Source organism: Physeter macrocephalus, chromosome 2 (genome assembly GCF_002837175.3).
Source record: "Physeter macrocephalus isolate SW-GA chromosome 2, ASM283717v5, whole genome shotgun sequence".
NCBI lineage: Eukaryota > Metazoa > Chordata > Mammalia > Artiodactyla > Physeteridae > Physeter > Physeter macrocephalus.
In genome coordinates, this window is record NC_041215.1 from 50,315,842 (window position 1) to 50,342,634 (window position 26,793).

The window sequence follows — 26,793 nt, forward strand, 5'->3', positions numbered from 1 at the left end:
TACAAACCATCTCCAAGTTTTCATTGCTTTATGTACCCTTCCTTTACTCAAACAGCAGGAGTGTGTTTTTTATTTTTTTAAAAAATTTTATTGGAGTATAGTTTTTACAGTGTTTTGTAGGAGTGTGTTAATTCCAATGTTTGTTGAGGCCATCCCTGTGCTGGGCACCCGGCTGGGTTTAGTGTATACAATGATATGCTAAATAGTCATGTCCTTTTTTGGAGGGGCTGTCAGTCTAGGGGTGAAGAAAAGTATTAAACGAGTAAAGAAAGTCATAATTCTCTGAATGCAAATTACACAACATGCTATGACAGCAGACAAACAAGTTTCTATGAAAGAGGGAGAGCCTACCTTGGATTAAGTAGTCATAAAAGCACTCTTTGAAAGGGCCATTTAAATTGAGATTTGTAGGGTGACTAGAGTTTGTCAAGCAAATTACTGGAAGAATGATGCAAACTGAAGGAACATCAAGTGCAAAGGTCTGGAAGTCAGACCAAAGTGGTTACATTGGAAAAACTGCAAGAATGCCACACTGGCTGGAACAGGGAAATAAGTCTGGAAGTGTGGGCAGAGTGAGGCAGTGCTCAGATGTTGATGGGCCTTGAGGTGATGGTAAGGAGTTCAGAAGCCATTAAAACACAGAAACAAGTTACCATGACTTCTCCCATCCAGGTCTACATTTGAAATTCATTTAACTGTAGAGTAGAGAAGAAGAACAAACAGACACAACAACAAAAAAGGTTGTTAACATTGAGCAATCCTTTCTTCCCTGTTGCCTTGACCAAAATTAGGTTATAACAAAACAATTGAATTAGGCTAATAAACTGCCCAGGCAGTAACGAGGAAGGCCATTCTCACTGAATTCCAATGATGTGTAAGGAAAGAACAACATTTTTAGATCAAGGAAACAAAGAAATAGAAGTCAGGGAAGAAGAGAGAAATAAAGGAGGAGAAAGGAGATGTGATACACAGGAAAAGCCTCCAGAAGACTGAAATTCTTAAGACCAAAAGAGGTTCCCTCATCAGCCTGTTTCCCAATTAGAACCTGGATATTTTGGTGGTGACCAAATGAAACACACTGGTTACAAGATGAAAGGCTGAGGAAAAGGCTATGGGGGTTCTTAAATATCAAAATGTAGCTTATTCAAGATGATATTTTGATGAGTTAAGGGTAAATAAATCAGAGACATGTGGGTAAAATTTCTCTTGAAATACACAGGGGTTTAAAATGATGGGGAAATTCACTTGGCAAAACATTATATGTACTTTGCCAAACCCAACATTTGAAAAACAGTTTAAGACATTCAGCAGAACCCCTAAGCACAACATATTCTCTTATCCGGAGAGTAAGAGAGGGAGAATACCCGTGAAAGCATTGTGCAACATACACACTGCAGGGTATAAATAATTTACAATGAGCAAACCATGCCTAACGTTGAGACCTGAAGTCAAGAACAGCTTCTCCAGAACTTCTTTGAGAATGCTTTATTACTCCTTTACAGGCATCACTCATGTATGACACAGCATCGTTTTTCTTTGCTTTTCTTCTATTCTCCTTCTCGTGTAATTATTGTATCCAACTTGAGAATTTTGATTTACCACTTTTTTAAAGTATGCACACAGTAAATTATGTATCTACATTAGGCAGAAATATTATATTTCACCTCTAAATGCATTATAGTTCATTCTCCAGCTATATGTAAGATAGTCCTAAAATTAAGCATTTACATTTTTTATGTACTTAGTACTTTATATGATGTACAGATAAGCTGCATTTTGAAGGTGATTTTTTTTCCTTGTTTTTGTTTCTGTTCTGCTGCAAGTCCACACACACATGGTCAGCAGATCTGATGTAGCAAGAAAGCTAGAGCCAGTACAGAAATAATTGGAAACTGATAAGAAAAATGTAAGCAGTGAGTCCCAAAGAGGAAAGTGGGGCAAGAGAAGGAAAGCCAGTGGAGTTATGTAGGATGACTAAGTTCTAGAGATCAACTATACAGCATGGTGATTATATTGGTTAATAAGACTGTTGTACACTGGAAATTTGCTATAAGAGTAGACCTCACATGCTCTCACCACAAAAAAAAGACTTAAATTTTGGAGCTTCCCAGGTGGCGCAGTGGTTAAGAATCTGCCTGCCAATGCAGGGAACATGGGTTTGAGCCCTGGTCTGGGAAGATCCCACATGCCGTGGAGCAACTAAGCCCGTCCACCACAACTACAGAACCTGCGCTCTAGAGCCTGCGAGCCACAACTATTGAGCCCGAGTGCCACAACTACTGAAGCCTGTGCCTAGAGCCCATGCTCCACAACAAGAGAGGCCACCACAATGAGAGGCCCGCGCACCACAGTAAAGAGTAGCCCTAGCTCGGCGCAACTAGAGAAAGCCTGCACACAGCAACGAAGACCCAACACAGCCAAAAATAAATAAATTTATTAAATAAATAAAAAGGTAACTATATGAGGAAATGTATATATTAAGTAGTTTGACTATAGTAATCATTTCACTATGTATATGTAAGTCAAAACATCATATTGTACACCTTAAATATATACAATTTTTATTTTAAAAATAGAAACTTAAAAAATAATTTTTAAAAAGCCAGTGGAAAGAAGGCACAGAAATTTCTATTTCTGTGGGTGGTGGAAAAGTTAAGAAGAGATTTAAGAAGGAAGAGAAGCCTCATTTGGGGGTAAAATGATGTAACCAGATATGTCCTCCTTCTGTGCTTTATATTAGAAATTATCAAAACAAACAGATTAGCAGCAAAGTACTGCGATCTATTAGAAGTTCAGAAAAAAATATAGCAAGTGCCTAATTATTAAATGGGAAAATAATTAAATGCAAAATAATAGTAGCGCATGTTTGTAGTTATACAGAATTGATACATAGTTCTCCTAGGAGGCCAGTCAGTCATACAGAAACTTTCACAGGGTGGTGCTGTCTACTTCAGAGGGCTCTCTCCAGTTCAGGTCTGAGGCCTGTCTCAGTTTTGTGGATCTTGAAAAATTATATGTAACAATGTTATCAGTGTTTACAGAGATGATGATCCCTAGGATTACCTCACAGTAACCAAATATGTAAGAGTCAGCTGTATAAATTATAATTCTGATTTATTAATTTATAATGGCGAATATACTGGTGCTATTTGTCACCCACATTCTGACTATTTGCGAGAGGACCGAGGAAGCTAAATTAGGAGTCAGAGGATTGCCAGTGAACACAGGAATCAGAACAAAGGAGAAAAGAGCAACCACTTACATACATCAGCAGCCCAAAGGGTCTGTCGTTCTGGTATTAAAAGTCAATACCCTCTCATGAAAATCTGGTGAAAGTTTTAGCTTCAGTTTATTTCCATTTATAAACATGTATTTTGACAGAATTCTTTTGGTGGACTGGTATAGATGAAAACCTATTGTCTTCAATTCTTTATCTGAGAACTATGTGAAGCCTTCATATAAAAAAAAAAATTACAGTGTCTGTACTTAACGGTTATAGGCTGGTCTTTCTGCCATGACTGTTAGCATTAATCAGAGGTTGTCATCTGCTCTCTTGCCTTTGCCTCTTGCTTCCAGCTCAGGTTGATTAACAGGCGCTATCTGGATATCCCACCGCCATTCATTCTTTTCATCTGTATCTCAGCACAGTTGTGTCTGCCGAGTGCTTCCTCAGTGCTAGCAGACTGGCTGGCATCCAATCTGGACAAATTGCTGATCTTTCCTGCCACTTAACATTAAATAGGGCTTCTAAGGAATATTGGACAAATAGCTCAAGAAGCCAGATTCGGCATCTAAAGATTGGTTGACAATTCTTAAGTATACTTTGTTTAGGGAGTGCTACTACTTTAAAGAACTTCAAGTTGGCCTGGAACTTGGTGTATAGTATCCTAAACATAGGCCTAAAGCTATACACAGTTTTGTAAATTACTAGAGGCAAGACCATCTAGGTCCTAGATGACCAGTATACTCAACTGTAATTTATAGATTACTGTCCCTTCAAACCATGTGATTAAAATAAAAGAGGAATAAGTAATTAGAATAATTACTATGGTACCATATATAAACCCACATACAAAATACGTAGCAATCTTCTGCTTACCCTAATACTTCTTTCTACTCCTATGAGCCTCCTGGAATAACTGACTCCTAGTGCCTGGAACATGGTGAGGTATTTCAAAGTATGATGACAAGGCATAATAAAGTAATTAAATGTACCGCATGGAAACTTTGCTTCCCAGCATGGGACTTAAAATAATGCAGTGCTTTCAGTGTAGGAAGCCTGATTGGAGTTTTCTATAACAGGGCAAAAGTTGGCCTTAGTCTCTGAGATAACTGGAGGGGAGTATGGTATCCAGTCCCCCAAAAAGAGGAACAGGAGTATCTTGAAATGTGAGCTCACAAGGATATAAGCCTCAGTAAGATTAAGGTTGTGCTATTAGTCTTTGCAGTCCCATTGTGAGCAGAGCAGCTGGTATTTAGGGGAAGAGGATGTTACTATTTAAAAATGTGTTGAAAGAATGAATGGTTGTGCAGCAAGTATGAAAGAAACAACGGAGAGAAAGGAACACCTGATCACAGAAGTGGGAATAGTGCATGATGGTTGCACATGTATATAATTACATGTAGAAATGTGTATGCCGATACATAGGTAAGTAAAAATATGCACTGTAGAAATAAATATAATAGGTAAAAGTACACAGTAGAAGGATTATTAGCTTCTTCAAATGACCAGGAAGGCAACTTGGACTTTGAAAGATAATATAAAAGAAGATACCTAACCTGCTATTTACCTCTTTCTCTTACCTTTTTCTGGACCTCTGTGTGGACATGCCTGGAAACTCTGTTGCATTGACCAAAGGCTGTGAAAATTGGTTCAGCCTGTTTGATGGCAATGATATCCATTTATAGAATCCTAACATGAGAAATCCAGCCCCTGGCCTCAATCTCAGGTATCCTGAAAAGGCCCAGCATATAGAGAAACTTTACTTATACATTCAAGGAGAGAGAGAATTTTAAGGTATATAATTCAAGCCAGTTTATGTTGATTTCCCCTGCAAGAGTGTTAGGTTTCTACTTTCACATTTCCCTTCTCTTTTTAAAGAAATGGTCATCAATAATACATCTCTGGGTACTAAATATCCACCTAGTGGTCTTTTAGTGAATATTTTTATGGGGAAAAAGGCAATATTCTTAGCTGAGAATGTATGCATCAGTTTTTATCATGGGTTGAGAGATTTTGTAGCTTTTTGGTAGATAGATTCAGGCTTTTGGTAACTTATTTTTTTGCATCATAAGAAAGCTTAAATAAAACGGTAAATTTAATCTATGGTTACACAACAAAATTTCTCAATATACATTCCTAAAGAAAGGGACGTCCTCTGTGATGCTAATTGCTCTTAACAACATTTTTCTTCCAAACATTTGTAGAAACTGGTGATGCCCAGATTTAAATACTAAATGTATTGTATGGATTTTAGGGGGTAGACAAATAAGACTTCCTGGAACTAAGAAGAAGAGACAGTATACATTAGGATAAAAGATGGGAAAAGCACATGAATAGACATACCTAAGTACAGAAGAGGCACCGCTGAACATGATGATTCTAAAAGTTATCTAAGAGAGCTTCCTCAGATTCTTCTAGGCTTGTGGAGAACATGCTGAAAGAAAAGAAATTCTCTGGAAATGTAGCTATGTGAAAAATACTATGCTTTGATTATCATAAATCATCATTATCTTCATCATTATTTATTAAGAGATGTCTTCATCCAATGTATTTTGAAAGCTAAGTATTGTGCTGTGTATTAGGAATATAATAATAAACAAGTCAGAAAAGATCTCACCTATATCAGAGTGAGTCTTGTAAATAACCAGTTCTTTAACTGATGAAATTTTAGTGGTTTGGAACAACTCACCCCCAAATATCTCTTCCTTTAACCTCTCATAATGCAGACAGATTATTTTTGCTTGTCCAGTTTCCTATAAAAATTTAAATAAACATTTAAATAGCCGTTCATTCATCCACTCATTTGTTCAAACAATATTTATTATTGTGATCATTGGTGCCAGCAAGTACTCTGTGCTGGGAACACAGGTGTGAAAGGAAGAGTCGCAGCACAGGTGCAGGTACAACCAAATAAGCCCTGTGATAGTGGTAATGGCAGAATGAAAATGAAGATTCAGGACAGGGCATCTAAAAAGAGATTGCAGAGGAAACATGGAAGAACTCTCTAACAATAGAGAAATATCACATTTTAAAGTAGATTTACTATATCTGGGAATTGATGAGATGAAGATATGGTGGAAGTGAAGTATTACAGTCAGGAGGAAAGCATGTAGGGTGGCACTGAGGGAGTGTGGTCCTTTGATATTAGGTAGGTGACTCCTTAAAGCTTTCAGCATATAGCATGGGGGTGCGGGTGAAGGTTGTTGGCAATTTACCAAGATCGAAAAGATGGACCACAGGTAAGATCTAGGTATGGGAGGGGTGCAGGACTGACAGGGGAAGGTAGAAATAGGGCACTAAGAAATTAAAACATCTATTATAGACTTTGCTGGGAGTCACCACATCACAATTTGCATTGTGTATTTATTTACCCTAGAACTCCACAAAAACCTCTGTGGAATGATAAGGAATGGTTGAATCTCCTTTAAGGAATGTGCAGCTGTATTAGCAATGAAAGCCAATGAATACAAATAGGAAAGGAAGCAAACCCACATCATGGAGGAAGATAATGAGATAATGCTGCTACAGCATCTCTTGGTAACTAACTGAACGAAATGCATGGAATGTCAGTGTTTTTAAATGCCCTTCCAGTTTAACCGGCCCAGTTACCTGCTTCTGTTGACTTTTTCTCACTCACTGGCATCAGCAGGTACATGAGGAAGTGGAAAGGAGGAGTGAAAAGGAAGAACTTTTCCAAGGATGATTGGTAAAATTCAGGAAGGCATTAAATTTGTTTTTGTTTTACCATTTTTAATCAATTTTGTAAGCAAGTGACTTCAATGCCCAGAAGGAAAAGTAAGTAAAGGTGTATCACTATCTAACAAATCATTCACATTACTCTTTGTTATCTTTCTTTTGGATATTTAACAGCTTGTAATGACTGATCCTGAAGGCACTTTCCATAAGCTATATATGCATTGTTGATGAAGTTCTATGACTGGAAATTTCCATCACTGCAATGACTGTTGGAAAGCACAGGTTCATTCAAACTAATAATGCATAGGAGTTTGTCACAGTTTTAATATATGCATTCTTCTTGCAGATGGTTGAAAAAGAAGGTTATCTTCAAAAAGCTAAAATTGCAGATGGAGGAAAGAAACTAAGGTAATAAAAGTTTTTTTAATTCACTTTTATATAACTATGCCAGTTCCCCATCTCCTCAATTGTGTCACTGCTATTGTTTGGAAAGGTAGGCCCTATGGTGCATGACTAGAATATTCCTCTCTGCTATCACTAAGATCAACAGTATTTTTAATATAATTATAGTTTTCCAACAAAGCACTACATTTTATTTTGTTGCACAGAATATATAAATGAAGTGCTTCATGACCTCCTAAGACTTGAAATCTTAAAAAATATGTGAAGAAATAAGATAATGGGTCTTGATTTCTGGGATTAACAGATTAGGGGATGAAAGGACTCATTTTGCAGTATATAAAAATCTCCCTACAATACATTGGGATCATAATTTTTTGAAGGATGGAGGATTTGAAATACATTTGTTGCTCAAATAAAAATCATTTGAGAAAAAAATAAAAGGAAAATAATCTGTCAGATAAAAAGTTGGAAGTTGCTGCACTTTGGAGATGAGGTCAACACAGAGTAGGTGAGAGAAATTAGAAAATGTAATAAGGATTCCCTAGGCAACAACAAGAAAAAACTTGGAGAAAAAAAATAAGGTTGATAGGAGGGTAGACAAACACGCTACATGTTTTTTATGTATGGGATATTTAGAAATAATCATCTCCATTTTAGAATTTTCCCTATTTCTCATGTAGGTCTTATGATATACTTAGCTTTGTGCTAGGTTATATGCAAGCTGCAAAGGTATGTAAAAAGTGCTTACAGTGGGAGAAAAGGCATTTATTCATGACTATATTATTAATAGTTAAAATCATACAGGATAAATTCACTAATTAGGTACACAATGGGACACTTATTAATTGTATAATACAATTCATTACTAGAATGGAACTCTGGCCAACACTAGAGAATGAAGTATGGTATTGTTTGTTTGCTATAATGGAGTAAGTATATATTTATTTAAAAGAAGTAAAATTGGGGAAAACTATCATCCATAATTCCACTACTTAAAATAACTATTTCAATTTTAAAGAACAAACTCTATTTTCTGCCCATATTATGTCTTATTCTCGGATAGCAAACAGGGCCTTGAACCCTCTCCTAGACTGTTCCTCTGCAGTAACCCTGCAGCCATCCTCCTTTGAAGGGTCCAGGAGGGAGATGCACAGGAGACAAGATCAAATGCAATGCTGCTTTCAAAGACTCATCTAGTCCTGGCCCCAGTGGAGAACCTGACTTAATGTATTGGGTTCTGAAAGGACCCAGGAGGGATTCTTTGATGAACCCAATCTAGTGCCAACTTTCCCCTAGACTTTTCTCCCAGTTATATCAGCTCGTGAAAGGTGCAATGATAAATCTTCCCAAGATAAGTCAAAACCCTTTCTTACCTTACCAGCAGTGTGGACAAAAAATCCAAAGAGGGACAGAAAAGGACTTGTCTAAGTTATCACTTCACCTTTCACTGGGGCTTGGCAGGAAAGAGGATGTGATAGCTTTGGTCAGTCTTAGCCTCCAGACTCCTGCAAGCAAGAGGAGGAGGTGCTAAAAGGAATTCCAGGAAAACAAGATGATGTGCCACCACAGTGGTCTTGTACAATGTCCTTGCCCATAAGCTCTCCATAAACCATCCCTGTAAAATGTTTTCCTAGAAAGTGGTGTCAAGAAAAAGTAGAGGAGCACAACCAGGCCTTTTCCCTAAGAGACTCACATGAATACATTTTTAGGTAGTTTCAACCAGTGTGTATACCATTCTGTATTTGTTTTATTTGTTGTTACTTTAATCAGCTTACATACCATTTCTGTGTTCTAGTTTAAATTCATATAAACATTATTTTGTACTCTGTTTTATTGTTATTTCAATCAGCTTGCATGCAATTATGCATTCTTTCAGCTTTTTCATTTAAAGTTATATAAATTTTAGTTTTCCATTTTTGTTTTTGTTTTTGTCTTTGTTTTTAACCTCAGGTGTACAAATGGAGTTGATTTTGCTCTTCAGTGTGTGGTCTTGTATTATCATCATTCTGGGCAAGACCCCGAGTTTGTTTTATTTTATTCTTCATCTCCATTCCTCACTTCAATCCTCTGTAGAATGTGTGTTCATCACATCCTCTCTCCATACATTTATTTGGCTATATGTGTGGCATTCTAGAAAACAGTGTGTAAGTGAATGTGTTCTAAATTGCATAAGCCTTTGGTTTATAAGCCTCATTCTGGTTCGTACTACTTTCATTCAATGTTAGTCAATGTTAAGGATATCTATCTATATCTATATATTTAAAACAAGTTAATTTCTTCCAACTGCTGCCCATTTTGCCGTTGTGAGCACACATCAAATTTTACTTACTCAGTCTCCCAGGAGTGGATACCTAAATTGTCCCTAACTCCTTCCATCCCAAACAACATTGCAACAAATCACACCGATATGTCTCCTTACAGACCTGTGAGGAATTCTCTCTGGGGCGTATCCCCAGAAGTAAAGGATTGCTTGGTGGTAAGGTACACAGGGTTATAAATGAACTGGGTGCTACTATCAAACTTTCTCCAGAATGAATGCATTGGTTCACGCTCTCTCCACAATGCAGAAGGGATCTCCTCGCTCCATGATCTCATCAGCATGCAGCATTATCAGACTTTCAGTTTTGCAAGTTGATGGCTATAGGACATTACTTTAGTGTTGCATTTATTTTTATTCTTCTGACTGGTGTTTTAGTTAAGCATCACATCACCTATTTAGAGTCAGTCAGGTTCTGCATTCCAAGAATCGCCTGTGCATAAACTCTGACTATTTTCTACTGAGTTTCTCACTTTTTTTTTTTTTTGAGAGAACTCCTAATGTACACCAGGTAGTAATACATTGTCAACTTTAGTCTTGGCAGATATCTCCTCCAAGTCTCTCACTATCTATTTACGTTGCTGATGAAAGTCCTTAGTGACCAGAAATCTTTAAATTTGATCCATATTGTTCCATAATTTTATTCTTTATTGTTTGTGGGATTTGCTTTCTTTCTTGAATTTTTAAAATATATTTAATTGAACTATGGTTGATTTATGATATCATGCAAGTTTCAGGTTTACAGCACAATGATTCAGTTCTATATATATACATATATATATATATTCTTGTTCAGATTCTTTTCCCTTATAGGTTATTACATAATATTGAGTATAGTTTCCTGTGCTATACAGTAGGTTCTTGTTGGTTATCTATTTTAAACACAGTAGTGTGTATATATTAATCCCAGCCTCGTAATTCATCCCTCCCATCCATCCCCCTTTCCCCTTTGGTAACCATAAGTTTGTTTTCTGTATCTGTGAGTCTCTTTCTGTTTTGGAAATAAGTTCATTTGTGTCTTTTTTTTTCTTTTCTTTACTTTTTTTAGATTCCACATATAAGCGATATATGATAATCTCTCAGTCCACCCATTTGCAACAGCAGCAAATGGCATTATTTCATTCTTTTTTATGGCTGAGTAATATTCCACTGTGTATGTGTATGTGTGTATGTATATATATATATATGTGTGTATGTATGTATATATGTATATGTAGGGGTGTGTGTGTGTGTGTATATATATATATATATACATATAAATATGTATATATATATATACACCACATATTCTTTATACATTCATCTGTTGATGGACATTTATGTTGCTTCCTTGTCTTGGCTTTTGTAAATAGTGCTGCAGTGAACATTGGGGTGCATGTATCTTTTCAAATTATGGTTTTCTCTGGATATATGTCCAGGGGTGAGATTTCAGGATCATATGGTAGCTCTATTTTTAGTTGTTTTAAGAATTGCTTTAGTTTTTATTATAAACATGTTACAGATTGAAAATTGTAGTATATATAGTCAGCATGTTTAATAACATATAATACACTACAATGTTGATGGGACTGTAATACACCAAGCCATTTCCACATTCCTCTTTTATTAGATTCCAGTTTTATACTAAAACAGTTATAAATGCAGTAAACCTACTATTGCTTGTCAATTTTTCTTTTATATCTTCTTAAGAGAATTTCTAAGCCTAGATGACTTAATTAAATCACAAGACCATTTTTTAAATGAGTGTTATGTATTGACATACTGCTTGCCCAAGGAGTCTGTATGTATGTTTTTTTGTAACTAACAACAAAATGGTCAGTTTAATCATAACTTTGAAAAATTGTGTAGTTTTTATATCATTGGTAATTTAGTAACTATTAAATAGTATACCATAGTTGCTATAATTTGTATTTCTTATGTAAAATTTCTTTCCATAGCCTTTTCCCCATTTATCAAGGAACTTTATATCTTTTTATAAATTGTAGTGAGTTACTGCAGTAGTAACAGATGCTTATTATTCTGTCAAGTACTTGGATAATTGCTTTACCAGTAATTCTGAAATAATACTCTAAAATAAGCTATATTACCGCTTTCAATCTTACAAGTGGAGAAACTTGGTCACTTGTATCAACCTCTCCTTCTCTCAATCTTATTGCACGTATAGTTGGTATCAGATTTTTAGCCCTGTCCCTCTGTTTAAAGTAGGTTGGATTTTTCCCTCTTGCTAGATGTTTGAGGCCAGGAAGCAAAAATTGTTCTTTTATTTCATACCATCAACAGTACAAAGGGCTTCAATTGTCACTTAATACTATTTTATTAATCTCTATAAAGTTTTCTACTCAAAAATACATGACAGGTCATCCACATCATATCCTGTGTTCTTATTTTTCTTTCTTTCCCTCCTCCTGTTCCTTTTTCTTTAGCTTCCTTTCCTCTTTCATATATTTTTTCTTTCTAAGAAAAGTTTGACCTATCTCTGAATACAACAAGAGTGGGTGGAAGGAAGGAGAACTCCTTGGCTATATCTTACATTTGTAAAGGGCCATAAATTTAGCTTTATTTTGAAATGAAGTTCTAGAAATCTCCCCAGACAGACAGACGGGGTTGAAAGCCAAAGACATTCAGCATTCAACTTTAGTTTTTCTTTGTGAACATTGAAAGTATGCTTTTTCTGATAAAGTTTAGAAATTCCTGCATTTTGGTACATCTATCCCCAAAAGTTAAGTAACCCAGGTTTCTCTGAAGCTCTCGGAGACCTTAGCAAAGAGTTGTTTTCAGTTCTTTAATTGAAAACAACTTTAATTTATAAAAGCCCCCTGACAGCATGTAAGCTATTTCCATACCCTTATCTCTCCCTCTATACCTTTCAAGCCTGCCCCTTCATCATCTCATTTGTGGCTCTGTACATCTTATCATATGTGGCTTTTCACTCTGCTCTGCTTTTCAGAGGTACCTGGAAAGAAGTACTTGAGGGTGAAAACATGGACAGAGAGGTATTTGGGAAGAAATCGAGTAAAGGTAGTGCAGTGTTATGTCTACTAGTGTGTATTTTCATCCTAGAGCCCACGGCTATTAGACCTTTGTTTTTATTTGTTTTTTCTTCTTTTTAAACAATTGTTTCTCAGAATAGACTTTCTGTAGAACGTGATACCAAAGTACCCTCCTAATGTAAACTTTTTTTTTTTTTTTTTTTAAGCATTTTCTGCTCAAGATCCCAATAAATTCTTCCAGGCCTCATCTGTCTTTCTCTGTTTTTAATGTTCCGTAGTGAGGACTGGAGGGAAGGTTTGGAGAGTATGGAATACTGAAGTTAATTTGTAAAAGGTTGCTTTAGTTTCATTATTTCCAACACATGCTCTGTTATAATTTCCAACTTCTAGTAACCCTTTGAATATATAAAGCTTTTACATTTCTTGCAATAGTGGCAGAGATGTATATATTTATACATCAGTGTCTCTTTGACCCTATTTTTAAAGCAGAGGCAAGTTACAAGAAGCTTAAAATATAAGAGAGAAGCAATAAGTTCTTCATCTACCAGTCTGAGAACTAGTCAGAACACTTAAACAGTGTCCAAGTGATTTTTCAGTAAATCAGTCAAGGACAGTAGAGTAAATCACATTCACCCCCACCAGAGGTACAGAATCAAGTCAAATCCAGTGTGCCCAAGTCAGATAACAGAGGCAGGCGGCCCAGAGTGAGTCTGAAATTTACAAAGTAACCTCACATGTATTTTCCTCTGACTTTTTTGTTTGCCACCGTGTCATTACCAAAGGAGGCATAGGAGAGGTGAGTGTAAGATATAAAGCTTTGATGTTAGAGCAGTTGAATACGTTAAACCTGAGTTCAAGCTAACAGATTCTTATGACGATAACGAATATTTTAAGGGCCATTTTCCATCAAGCGTTCTTCAGATATGCAGTTACCAAGTTGCTGTTATTATGTGCTGCCATCCGGTGTCCGTTTTGTAGAATGCAGAGTTTTTGGTCAAGCTGATGCCTGTGTTCAGTTTTCTTTGGTTTTGCGGTTGTTTTGTTTTTACTTTCTACCTTTACAACTCAGGATTTGTTTTAGGGAAGCTCTCTGAAGTGTCTCACTTGGAGAAATTGTCCCACCAATTGCATTAATTGTAACTAATTGTCCTTATTAGAATTTAGTTCTTCCTCCTTCCTAATTACGTTAAGGATCTTTTTCCCCCTTAGATGTGATGTCTTGTGACAAAAAAATTAAAATAAATAGCCTGCATTTATTGTCCCAGGATCTATTTCCTGTACTGAATCACTAGTGTCAATATCAATCCCTTACCTAATTGTTACTTGTAAATTCATGCGGAGACTCTCTCACCTATTCCTGGGACCTCTGACTTACTGAAGTTGGACATTTCCTGACCCATGTATCTTGCTTAACCCTCAAGTCTGTCCAACAGCTTGGTTTTTATCTCTCTGTGTGGAAAAATAAAAAAGAACTCCCTCAAAGTTAAGATGATGAAGTGTTGATGCATTCATTGGCTCCCATCAATGGATGAAGATACTTGCTGGCCATCTTGGGAAGGTAGAGATGAAAGGGCTTCCAGGTCAGCATTGCAGAACAGCCCAGGTCAGGCTAAGAAGTGCCCTTGTTCCAAGGAGAAAGATGTTCAAGTAACTCTTTGACAGCAGTTGGGTGTCTTCCTCTCTCAGAGTCTATCATGAGGCTCTGCATAGACGTGCCCAATATGACTAAGGGAGAGTTGCATGCCACCTGCTGTAGAGACAACTGATACAGCAGAATGAGCATGGCCTTCTAAGTCCAGAAGACTTGGTCTGAATCCCATATTTATGACTTTGATGCCCTTGGGTAGGATGCAACCTCACTAAGCCTCAGTTTTTTTATCTGAATGTGGAGGATTTGTTTCCGTAATTTCTTCCTGTCTCCCCTGAGTTAGACATAAATGCCTTGAGGTCTCTGCTATTTGCCTTTATATATTCAGTCCTTGGAATTGTATCTTTCCTGTGGTAGATGCTCAGTAGAGACTTGTGACTGGCCTGGGGATTAAATTACTTGACACATACAAAATACCAGGTGCCATATCTAGCACAGAGTGAGAACCAATGCATGCATAATAGCTTATCTTATTGAAACACATCTGAGAAGTCAGGAAGCCCTCTAGAGAAAGCTAAGTTATTGCCACTAGAATTATAAATTAGAAAAAGATATACTAAACCAGGAGTGTTAGATACTTTTAAAACAATGCTATGAAAGACTTATCAAAACACTTGGGAACTAAGGAATAAATAAGGGAAATGCAAGAAGTAGGTGCTTTTGTAGTCCTTGTTAGTAAATAACAACAAACAGGGCAGGAGTAATCTAGATGTGTGACCCTCCTGAAATTTGAGAACCCATGTATTCTTTGACTCAAAAACCTTTGATAAGCACCCACTAAATGTCAGATATTGTGCCCAGGAGTGGAAAAGCTCTAGGAGGTCAGGGATGGTGTTCCCCTCTTTGGGGGTACTAGGAAAGTAGAGGGACTTTCTTTCCATTCTGAAAATCGCTTCATCCTCAAAGGTCTATTTTAAAAGTCCTGCCTAAGCCCTCTAAACTTGAAGGAGTTACTCGCTCTCTGAGTTGAATCTCAATACACCGAAAAACTGTCACCTATAAGGATTTGGTTGCATGCAGAAAGCATTAAAGGTACAAGTCAAGGCAAAACCTTGCCAGTTGACCCCATTCATACTCCCTCCAGAGCTGACAGTGCCATCAAAAGGCTTGCTGTGTTAGAGTAACTGGTGAGAAAGCTTTTCTGCTGATATCCTGAGAATTACAGGCAGCACAGTGGGCCAAACACATCAAATGGGGAATGGACTCGAAAGATATTGTGAAGAAAATAGCCAAGTCTCTAGACTACTTCATTCAGAGAGGCAGGTTCTGACCTAAGTCATAGGTTAAAAGATATTCCCATTAGGTGGATTCTTAGCTGCTCCTAGACTAGAGGCTTTTGAAACACTTTCTTGTTTTAGACTCCCTACTGAGTGCAGGTGAGTCTACTCATCACAAACCAGATAATCCCCTAGCAGGAAAGAGAAAGAGGTGGTGTCATAGTTAGAAACACATCCCTGCTTCCGGCTTTTTATGAGGAGTTGAAAGACTCATCATGTGACTCCTTTAAATCAGTTCAATTCCCAAGACAAAAATAGAGCTTGAGAGTGGTGGGCCTTTGACCAATCCTTCTAATTAACATTAGGTAAAACAGTTAATTTGACAGTCCAGATAGCTTATACCTTGTCACAGGCTCTGCACTCTAGCTTTTATAATTTGTGACTTAGGACCAAAACTATGAAATCTGTGAAATCTGACATAAACAATCTCCTTAACCAAGAAAATAGTATATTGCTGGTTTGGTTCCAGAACACCTCAATAAAGAGAATAAGGCAACAAAGAGAGTCACATGATTTTTTTTGGTTTCCCCTTGCATATAAATTTATGTTTACACTCTACTGTAGTCTATTAAATGTGCAATAACATTATGTCTAGCAAAACAATGTACATACCTTAATTCAAAAATACTGTATTGCTAAAACATGCTAACCATCATCTGAGCTTTCAGTGAGTCATAATCTTTTTGCTGGTGGAGCGTCTGGCCTCGATGTTGATGACTGCCGACTGCTCAGGGTGGTGATTACTACAGGTTGGGGTGGCTGGGCAGTTTCTGAAAATAAGAAAATAATGACTTTTACCACATCAATTGACTCTTTCTTTCACAAACGATTTCTCTGTAGCATACAGTGCTGTTTGAAAGCATTTTACTCACAGTAGAACTTCTTTCAAATTGGAGTCAGTCCTCTCAAACCCTGCCCCTGCTCTATCAACTAAATTTATGTAATATTCAAAATCCTTTGGTGTCATCTCAACAGTCTTCACAGCAGCTTCACCAGGAATATATTCCATCTGAAGAAACCACTTTCTTTGCTCATCCATAAGAAGAAATTCTTCATTCTTTAAAGTTTTATCATGAGATTGTAGCGATTCAGTCACATCCTCAGGCTCCACTTCTAATTCCAGCTCTCTTGCTATCTCCATCACTTCTGCAGTCACTTCCTCCACTGATGCCTTGAACCCCTCAAAGTCATTCATGAGGGTTGGAATCAACTAATTCAGACTCTTGTTAATGTTGAGATTTTGACCTCTTCCCATGAATCAGGAATGTTCTTAATGGCATCAAGAATATTGAATACTTTCCGAAAGGTTTTCAATTTACTTTTCCCATATCCATCAGAGGAACCATGACCTATAGCAGCTATGATGTATTTCTTACATGATAGGACTCCTTGATCCATGGGCTGCAGAATGGATGTTACGTTAGTAGGCATAAAAACAACATTAATTTCATTGTATATCTTCATCAGAGCTCTTGAGTAACTAGGTAGTTTGTCAATGAACAATAGTATTTTGAAAGGAATCTTTTTTTCTGAGCAGCAAGTCTCAAAAGTGGACTTAAAGTATTCAATAAACCATGTTGCCAAGAGATGTGCTTTCACCCAGGCTTTGTCATCCCATTTATAGAGCACAGGCAGAGTAGATTTAGCGTAATTCTTAAGGATCCTAGGATTTTCAGAATGGTAAATGAGCTTTGGCTTCAACTTAAAGTCACCAGCTGCATTAACCCCTAACAAGAGAGTCTGTCTGTGCTTTGAGGCTTTTGAAGTCGGGCATTGACTTCTCTTCTCTAGCTATGAAAGTCCTAGATGGCATCTTCTTCCAATAGAAGACTATTTTGTCTACATGGAAAATCTCTTGTTTAGTGTAGTCACCTTCATTAATTATCTTAGCTAGAGCTTCTGGACAACTTGCGGCAGCTTCTACATCAGCATTTGCTGCTTCACCTTGTACTTTGATGTTACTGAGACAGCTTCTTTCCTTAAACCTCATGAACCAACCTCTGCTCACTTCAGACTTTTCCTCTGCAGCTTCCTCATCTCTGTCAGCCTTCACAGAATTGAAGAGCGTTAAAATCTTGCTCTGGATTAGGTTTTGGCTTGAGGGAATGTTGCGTCTGGTTTGATTTCTATCCAAACCACTAAAACTTTCTCCATATCAGCATTAAGACTGTTTTGCTTTTCTATCATTCATGTGTTCACTGGAGTAGCACTTTTAATTTCCTTCGAGAACTTTTCCTTTCCATTCACTTGGCTAACTGCTTGGCACAAGAGGCCTAGCTGTCAGCCTGTCTTGGTTTTTGACCTGCCTTCCTCGCTAAACTTAATCATGACTAGCTTTCAATTTAAAGTGAGAGAGATGCAACTCTTCCTTTCACTTGAACACCTAGAGGCCATTGTAGAGCTACTAATAGGCCTAATTTCAATATTGCTATGTCTCAGGGAATAGGGAGGCCTGAGGAGAGGAAGAGAGATGGGGAAAGGCCAGTTGGTGGAGCAGTCAGAACACACACAACACTTACGGATTAAGTTAGCTGTCTTATCTGGGCATGGTTCATGGCGCCCCAAAACAATTACAATAGTGACATCAAAGATCACTGATCACAGATCACCATAACAAATATAATAATAATGTAAAAGTTTTAAATACTGCGAGAATTACCAATATGTGACACAGAGACATGAAGTGAACAAACGCTATTGGAAAAATTGCGCCAGTAGACTTGCTCAAAGCAAGGTTCAATTTGTAAAAAAAACCCAATATTGTGAAGCACAATAAAATGAGGTATGCCTATACTCTTTAATCTTAAAAAAAACCCCACAACATAAATTAGTGAACAGATTTTAGGCTTCAGAATCGGAGAAACTGAGTTTGACTCTAAGTGTATGGCCTTAAGTAAGTTACCTAAACACTCTGAACTTTGTTTTCCATATTAGTAAATTGACAGATTAGTACCTTCAACATCTTTTTTTGTGAAGCTAAATCTCCAGTAGACAAGCAAACTTATACTAGGTACTCAAAATAATTTATGCTAATTATTATTTTAAAAGAGATCATGAAAAACTGAATTAAAATTGGAGCCTCTAAAACGTTGAAAAACAGCATTCTATTTTTCTTTTTGAAATGAAATTATCTTAAACAAATTGGAAAAATCTTCACTTGTATTCATAAAGACATTGTTTGTAGTTTATAAGATCAAAAAGAAATTGCACTGTATGTAAAATGCCAGAACAATTCATATTACTAAAGTTCCAATACCTGCAGTTCTTACCCTATTCAGCTTGTTCATCAGATTCACCTAAGAGGGAACATTTCACAGCAGTTCAAAGTTCTAACTGTGAACCATGAGGTAATCGAATTTCATGCAACTTCAGTTCTAACCGGTTCCAGTTCCAAGTTTAAGAAAGGGAAGAGTAATGCCAACACATTCTATAAACGATCAACATCTGAAAAAGATCAAATCAGAACCATTTACCCAGGGCTTGCTATAAAAAGGAAGCAAATAAGGTAGAGAGTATCTCTTGCCGGGAGATGAAAAATATAGTGGGAAATACAACAGGCAGGTTAAATATAGGTTCCGTCGTGCCTGGGGGTGTCCCATTCTCCTTGGTTACATATGGTCAAAGTAAGGTGTGGAGATAAAAAAGATGCCCAGTCTAGAACAGCAGTCCCGCCAATGTTTACTCTATCTTGGGCCATCTAATATTATGACCTGAATAAGAAGAAGGCTACAGGTGTTGCAATTCATCTTGCTGCTGCTGTTACCTCAAATGAGAAATGGGAACTAAGGCAAGGGAATAAAAAGGTCTATGTGGTTTTCATTTTTCCCAGATATTTTTCATCATTTGATTGAAAAAGTGACTATTTGAAGACAAGTGGGTCCAAGAACATAGTGTTCACATTTGCATGTTGGAAAATACACATTGTGTTTGTTTTGTTTCTGTTTATCCAGTTTTTTTCTTTTTAACACAATGGTGTATCATTAGGAAAGCTTCAGACATGTAAGAGCGACCTAATCTTGTAAATATTAACTTCACTGAATCACAGCTGTCCTTTAAATCAAGCCCCTAGAGACTATGAGGCAAGTGGAACTAAATTACACAAAGATCTTAAATGGTCATTTAAAATGTATCTTTGTGTAGTTTTCTATGGATCAGAATAGTCTTTTTGTAAACTTTTTAAAAAAATCACTTTTGTAAAATGAATTCAGCTATTCTGAACTGAGTGTTAAACCAAAGCAAACTGCAGCAATATGATGTAATAGAAACTTATGTATATTAATCTCCTTAATTTTTTACCGTCTAAAACATTTGTCTTTCTTCATGACACAAATATATACACATCTACGTATTGAAGTAATACATGTTCAATGCAAAGGAAAATCAAAAGCTATGGTTTCACTCTCTGATTTAACTATTTCCAGCTTTTTTTTTTTTTTACCCCCCATGCCTAAGTTTAATCATTGACTCAACAGATACATATTTATTGCCTACTCTGTCCAAGGCACTGTTGCTTGTCACTGGGGGTATCTCTGTAAGGATGAAATGTTTTCTGTCGATTTGGGACTTTTTATTTAACGGGGGGAGAGAGAAGTGAAATTTACAAAAAAAATTTTTTAAATTTATCCTAAGTGCCATGTGAGGAAGTCATGGAAGACATATTTGAGGACGTAATATTTGAACTTCGATGAATGGGAATTGATAATCAGGAGGGTCTGGGACTGGTGAGGACAGTCATAGGTAAATAGCACAACATTGTCTTATGAACTACGTATTATATTTTGGTCTGCATTAAAATCTTCCCATATCAGGATTCTGCTAAGTACAGGGTTCATTAGTCCATTGTATGACTCCATTATATGCAATTTACATAACCTATCTCATTTTTTGATATTTTAGATGCAGAATTAAGAAATGGTGTACTTCATTCTTGTGTACAGAGCCTTAACTTATGAGATGATTTCTTTAGGATAAATTTAAATTCATAGTAATGGGCTTGTTCAATCAAAAGATATACACATTTAAAAATATTTTTTAAAAACATATTGCCAAATTCACTCCTGAAAAGTTGTTTCCACTCCCACCAAAACTGTATGGGAGAATCCATTTCTCCATACTCTCAGTAAACCTTGGTATTATTCCTTCTAATTCTTGCCAATTTGATTGGCAAAAAAGTAAAAAGCATTTGACTCCCTTTATTTGCATTGAGTTTCAACATTGAAAAATATTGTGAACTAGGCAGGTAAATTAGCTGGTTAGTTTTGCAGACTCTGATGTATATTAAGCCAATGAAGAGATATAACGATGAAGGACGAGGTTCTGATTTCTATTTTTACTTTGCTGTTTTTGGTTTGCTGCAGAAACATAGACTTTTTATGGAGTGGAAGACATGGATACAAGAGGTTGGATTTTTGATAGCTGAAAAAGATTTGGGGGAGATCTACAAATGATGAAACTTTTACTATAAATGCCATGATATATAAAAATTACAGAATATTTTTATTATTATCTAAATTCCATACCACCTGTAGATTTTAATAAAGAAAAGATTTTTAGGAATTCTGGTTAAAAATAAAGATAGTCTCTACTTATTCCAAATGTTGCTCATACAATACCTGTGAATGATTTCTTCAAGTGATAGTGCTTTTTTGCTTTTTTCTCTCCTAAGGAAAAACTGGTCTACTTCCTGGATTGTTCTTTCTAGTCGAAAAATTGAATTTTACAAAGAATCCAAGCAGCAGGCTCTGTCTAATATGGTGGGTAGTTCTCTGTTTCTACTATTATCATGTTTACAGAAATATCGTTGAATTCAAAGTTTGGTTTCAACGAAATCACACTAAAGCCTCCAAGCTATCAACATCTGAAAGCACATGGAGGAAAATAACTCAATAAACTTTTAATCAGATGAAGGGAAAATAGAACTTAGTGTTTGTTTTATTAAGTGGTGCATTTGGAGAATAATCACAAAATGAGATGAATGGCAAGCAGCTCTCTAGTAATGGGAAGGTAACACTTTAAATTAAGGTGCCATTTATAAATGCTTTATTCTTATTTATGAAATGATCACTAAATGCAGCTACTTGCTCAAATAATGTAGTATAAAGTATGTTATAAAATGCATTAGTAATAAATACTTAATGGATGAGACTATGGAAAGCTGTTTTAAAGAATATTATAAGGCGTAAATCGTATTAAACCATGTATGTGCATCTTTAATACATGAATTTAAGTTGTTATCTAGCATGCTATAAAGTGCTTCACACATTAATAAATAATAATAAACTGTTTATAAATGGCACCTTAATATAGGGTGTTACCAATGAGGAAACACTCTAAGTTAAAGTGATTTTTTATCTTAGTCTAACTGTGACATTCACTACATCCAGCTAACCTTTCTGAACAGTTCTATGACTCCATCTAATGGAACTAATACAATTTCTGTATCCAGTAGTTATTACAAAGTGAAATTTGTAGGGCTTCTTGACTGGTACCTGGAGGAGGGCCCCATTTTTGCCCACAGAGATTTGACAGTGATACTAAGTAGGAGCATTCTGAGTTAGTTACTGGGGCAATTCAAACTCAGAACCTTGCTGCCCAAACACCAGAGCTGCCACACGATGTTGGAGACAGTGGGCAAGCAGCATATCTGACAGCCTCCTGAGTAGGAAGGACTCCGGGCAGGAACCAACCTGCCATACCCCAACGGCCTGATGGGCAGCAGGGAAAAGGGGTCTCCTGTCAGGAATTAACCACAATGAACTAATTTGTATTTGGCAGGTAATAAAACGATGGAAGTTTCTTTGCTTTCCAGCCACTAGTCGTGTTTGCTATGTAATCCTCTTTAAATAGGAAATAGAAAATCATTTGCTAGGAGATTTTTTTTTTTTTTTTTAAAGGAGAAGATTTTAGTAAGAACAAAAGGTAGCATTTGGCTTGCTCCTGATAATTGCAATTGCCTTTATCCCCAAGTAGCTTGCTGATTTTGGAGTCTTGGTGCAGTCCAATCTGTAAACTAATTATGAATAAATTAAAAATATATCTCAGTCCTTTGTATTTTTAATTTAAACTGCCTCAGAAATTTGTTTTAGGGTTTTGTTTTGTTTTTATTTTTTGGCTACAGTAATGTTGAGATAGTCTTTTTAAGAAAAATAAGGTACCCCTAAAGGCTAGGTACAAAACAACTCCCATCCACCCACGGGTCCTTTGTCTTCCCTTTGAATGAGTTCTAAAGCGGAAATGAGGAAGGGAGGAAAGTCACTTGCCTTGCTGAATTTGGCTGCTGAGAAGATGATCTTCATCCTGCTGGGTGAGAAGAATTCCATTGGAGCAGAGTTTATGTGAATGATCTGGGATAATGGGAGAGATTAGATTCCAAGTTGAAGCATTTGGTTTATTTTTATTTTATTATTTTAATCTCCTCATACCAGGAGATAGTTATCAGATGCTTAATTTTGTACCGGTGGAAGAAAACTCCCCCTTACTGTAGGCAAACCTTGCAAGTCAGCTCACTAATTGCATGCCTCTAGTTCAAGCTTCAGAACTGTTGTAAAATGACAATAGGTTTCACTTTTAGAGCAAATTTGTTAACCCCCTTTATTTATTTATTTTTTTGGCAGTCCCTATTTATTACTTCTAGTCCCATTTTCAGTGCTCTTATGGTTTCTCCCAGACACTCATTGTCTTCAAAGCAAATTCTGGGCAGGAACTAACTGTGTTTTGTGGTAATCGGGGAAAGAATTACAGATTCCTGTTTGTACTGCATGAATTGTCTTGCTAGTCAAGTTGTTGGATATATTTCTAACCAAATTTTAAAGGCCTGGTGGGATAGCCCACATTTACCAATTCCAGTCTCAGAGAAATGATATGATGATTACCAGGCCTTGATTAAAGATACTGTGGTTTTATTTTGAAAGAGATTTATGCTCAAGTTTCTGAATTTCTCTTGTGCCCCCTTACACATGTCCTGGTATTACTGTTCATTGTACTTCTGGGAAAGTCTGTCCTTTTCTCCAAGGGGGTCTGTAGAAGCTGCCTAAGTGAGTGCAAAATGTGGTTGAAAAGAGTAAATGGCATTTTAATCTGTACAGGAATGATCCTTGAATGTTAATGCAGTGGTGAAGCAAAGCAGCAAAGTAGCTAGGAGAAGGGCTTTGAAGTTCAACCATAGGGAGCTTTATTCTAGTTTTGCCACTTAGGAGCTGACAAACTTATTCAACTCCTTTGAGCTTCAGAATCCTCATCTGTAAAGTGGAGATAGTAATATTTGCCAAGAGAATTAGTAAGGGATAAAATTAGTTAATAAAATAAATAAAAATATGCATAGTAGCCATAAAATAATTATTCTAATATACTCCATTAAAATGTAAATATACTATATTCTATAGTACATAATATAGGGTATAATATAATTATAACTCATCATTATACTATCTTAGTTTTGCACTTGAATTGATTCACGCATGTGTAGAAGAAAAGGTATATTAATTATAATATTATGTAATATATAATTATATAATATATAATTAAGGAATACCAGCGTGTACTGTCTCTAAAAAAAGATATATGTATCCATAGGCAGCATAAAATATTGTGTCTGAGCACTGACTAATTCTGAAAATGAAGCCATTTCTCCATTTGGGGTTCTAGATGTAATATCCTTCTTGTCCATATATATTTTCCTGGGGCCCTCATCTTCCTCCATTGTCACTTAACCTTACTGCTTTCACATTTAATACAGAATGTCACACAGTGTTGTGCCTGATCCCACATTCCATGTTTGGCTATATTCCTTTCTCACTGAAATTCTTTCAGTTCATAACCAAGTCACATTTTTATCAAAAGCAGCGTCCCCCTGAAAAGAAACACAGTCACTTTGCTGGTGTGTGTAAATCAGAGATTCATAGGCTCTGGGTCCTCAGTGACCTATTCAAGGAAAAGGAGGACTGACCTATTCTGTTTTTCTTTTTTAATGACATTAAAGAGTAAAGTACTGCCTACTACTACTGTCACTTTCTAACAGAAAGGACATTGTATAATATCCCAATCCTAAATCTAAGTGGGATAAAACCTCAAAATTAAAGACAGTCTTTACCAAGAGAGGAAACGTCTCCCTCCTACGTCTACATACATTGTCTCTGTTTTGTTCACTTCACCTCAGACCAGAGAAAGTTTGGTCCCGACTGTCTGGGCCTCCTGTGAAAAGGAGCACTGGAAAACCAGTGGTGTCCTTAGTTCCGGATTTTCTGGATTATAAAGGAAAGGACAGTGTTCTTATTCTGTATTCTGATTTGTAACTCACTTTAAAATTTTGAAATATTGTCACTGGAAAATAATGCAGAAACCATTTTTAGTAAAATGTATAAAACATGTATGTATATTTTAACAGTTATAATCAAACTTCTACATACCCACCACCCAGGGCAAGATGCACACCCTGCCAACCCTCCAGAAGCCCCACCCCTACCTGTTGTCTGTATGTCATCACAGCCTCTTCCCTTGCCACAGACTTAAATGGCATTTTAGTCATTATTGTATTACCCTTTATTATTTTCCCACCTATATCTATAGCCCTTAAAAATATAGTATACTTTGTCTGCTTTTGAATTTATAAAATGGAGTCACAGCGTGTGTTTCTTTTGTTTCTTGCTTCTTTCTCTAAATATCACTGTCTTGCTTTTTCCTTTCTTTCATTTTGTTTTAATCATTTCATATTTTTCTTTACTGTTTTAGGAGTGATACACTTGGTGTTCTGTTAGTGACTTGCCTAGAATTACAACTTATTGAAGACTAAAGCTATTCAAATATTACTTTAGAATAGTTTTAATTCACTTATCACCTTCCCAATGTATATGCTATTTCTGTCTGTATTTTAATTCTTTCTTTTTTAACACCACTAGACATTATTTATTCTCTTTTATGGAATCAATATTGATTTTTATTTGCCCAATATTTGCCATGTTCCTTGTTATTTATATATTCCTGTATCTTAGACCTTCCTTCTAGGATTATTTTTTCTTCTGTTTGAAGTACATTCTGAGAAATTCCTATAGTAAGGGTCTTGTAGTGACAATCTGTCTCAGCATCTGCTTGTTTCAAATGTCTCTATTCCTCCATCATTTTGGAAATATATATTCTCTCTGGATATAGAATTTTGAGTTGGCAGTAATACTCTTTTGGCACATCAAAGATATCATTCCACTGTTTTCTGTCATCCATTATTGTTATCAAGAAGTTACCTGTTAATCTAACCACTGTTCTTTGGTCGCTCATAATATTTTCTCATTACCTTTGTGTTTCCACTGTTTCACTGTGATGCATCCAGGTGTCAATTTCTTTTTATTTTCCCTGCCTGGATTGTTGGGCCTCTTGAAATTGATTATAACTCTCATTAATGTATTTTAGAAATTTCCAAGCTATTATCTTCTCAAATGTAGCTTCTTTTACATTTTCTCTCTTATTTTCTTCTAAGCCCCTAGTTAAACCTATGTTAAGTTTTCTCACTCTATCCTCCACATGTTTTATATTCTTCTTTCTTTCTGTCTTTCTGAACTGCATTCCAAATAACTTATCTTGATTTATCTTCTAATTCTTTAACTCAGTCTCCCTTTGTGATAAACATTATTTTATTTCAATTATAATAATTTTTATTTCTAGAAGTTTGTTTCTTTTTTAAATTTACTGTGTCATTTGTTATAGGGTTTTTTTCCTGAATGTTAAAGACTCTCTTTTATTTTGTGAAAATTAGAAGGTGTAGTTTTTTTATATTCTGTGTCTTGTGATTCTAGCATCTGAAGTCTACATCAGTCTGTTTCTACTGGTTCTCACTCACGTTGCTTTGTTTTCTTGTGTGTCTGCTTATCTTTGACTGTGTGCTAATCATTGTTATTGAAATATCATGGGAGGTTCTCTGAGGCCTGGAATAAATGTGTCCTACTCCAGAGTGTTTTGTATTTTTCTACATTGTCTGGGGGCACTTCCAGTGATTGATTAGATCAATCTAAGTTAACAGTTGAAAATTTTTGAGTTATGTGTACATAAAAGGAGGGCTACAGCTGTGTTACACCTTATCAGGGACAGAATTATTGTTCACTCCTTCTTAACATGGTTCATCTACAAAGGCAGTCTTCTTTATAATCCCTTGGGATTGGAGAAAGGGAACAAATTTAATATTGGTTCTCCTTTATCCTTTTATAATGCCCTCAGGCAAGGTGCAGTTATTTTGATTTGATATTCTGCTTTTCTCT

General features: G+C 36.2%; 1 protein-coding gene across 1 annotated transcript in view; it reads left to right on the top strand.

The window, feature by feature from the left end:
• Positions 1 to 26,793, top strand: part of ARHGAP15 (Rho GTPase activating protein 15) — a 590,590-nt gene that overhangs the window by 53,164 nt on the left and 510,633 nt on the right. The window contains exons 3-4 of the mRNA XM_007121694.3: positions 7,266 to 7,327; positions 21,219 to 21,306. Coding sequence (XP_007121756.1) covers positions 7,266 to 7,327; positions 21,219 to 21,306 — 150 coding nt within the window. The remainder of the gene's footprint in view (positions 1 to 7,265; positions 7,328 to 21,218; positions 21,307 to 26,793) is intronic.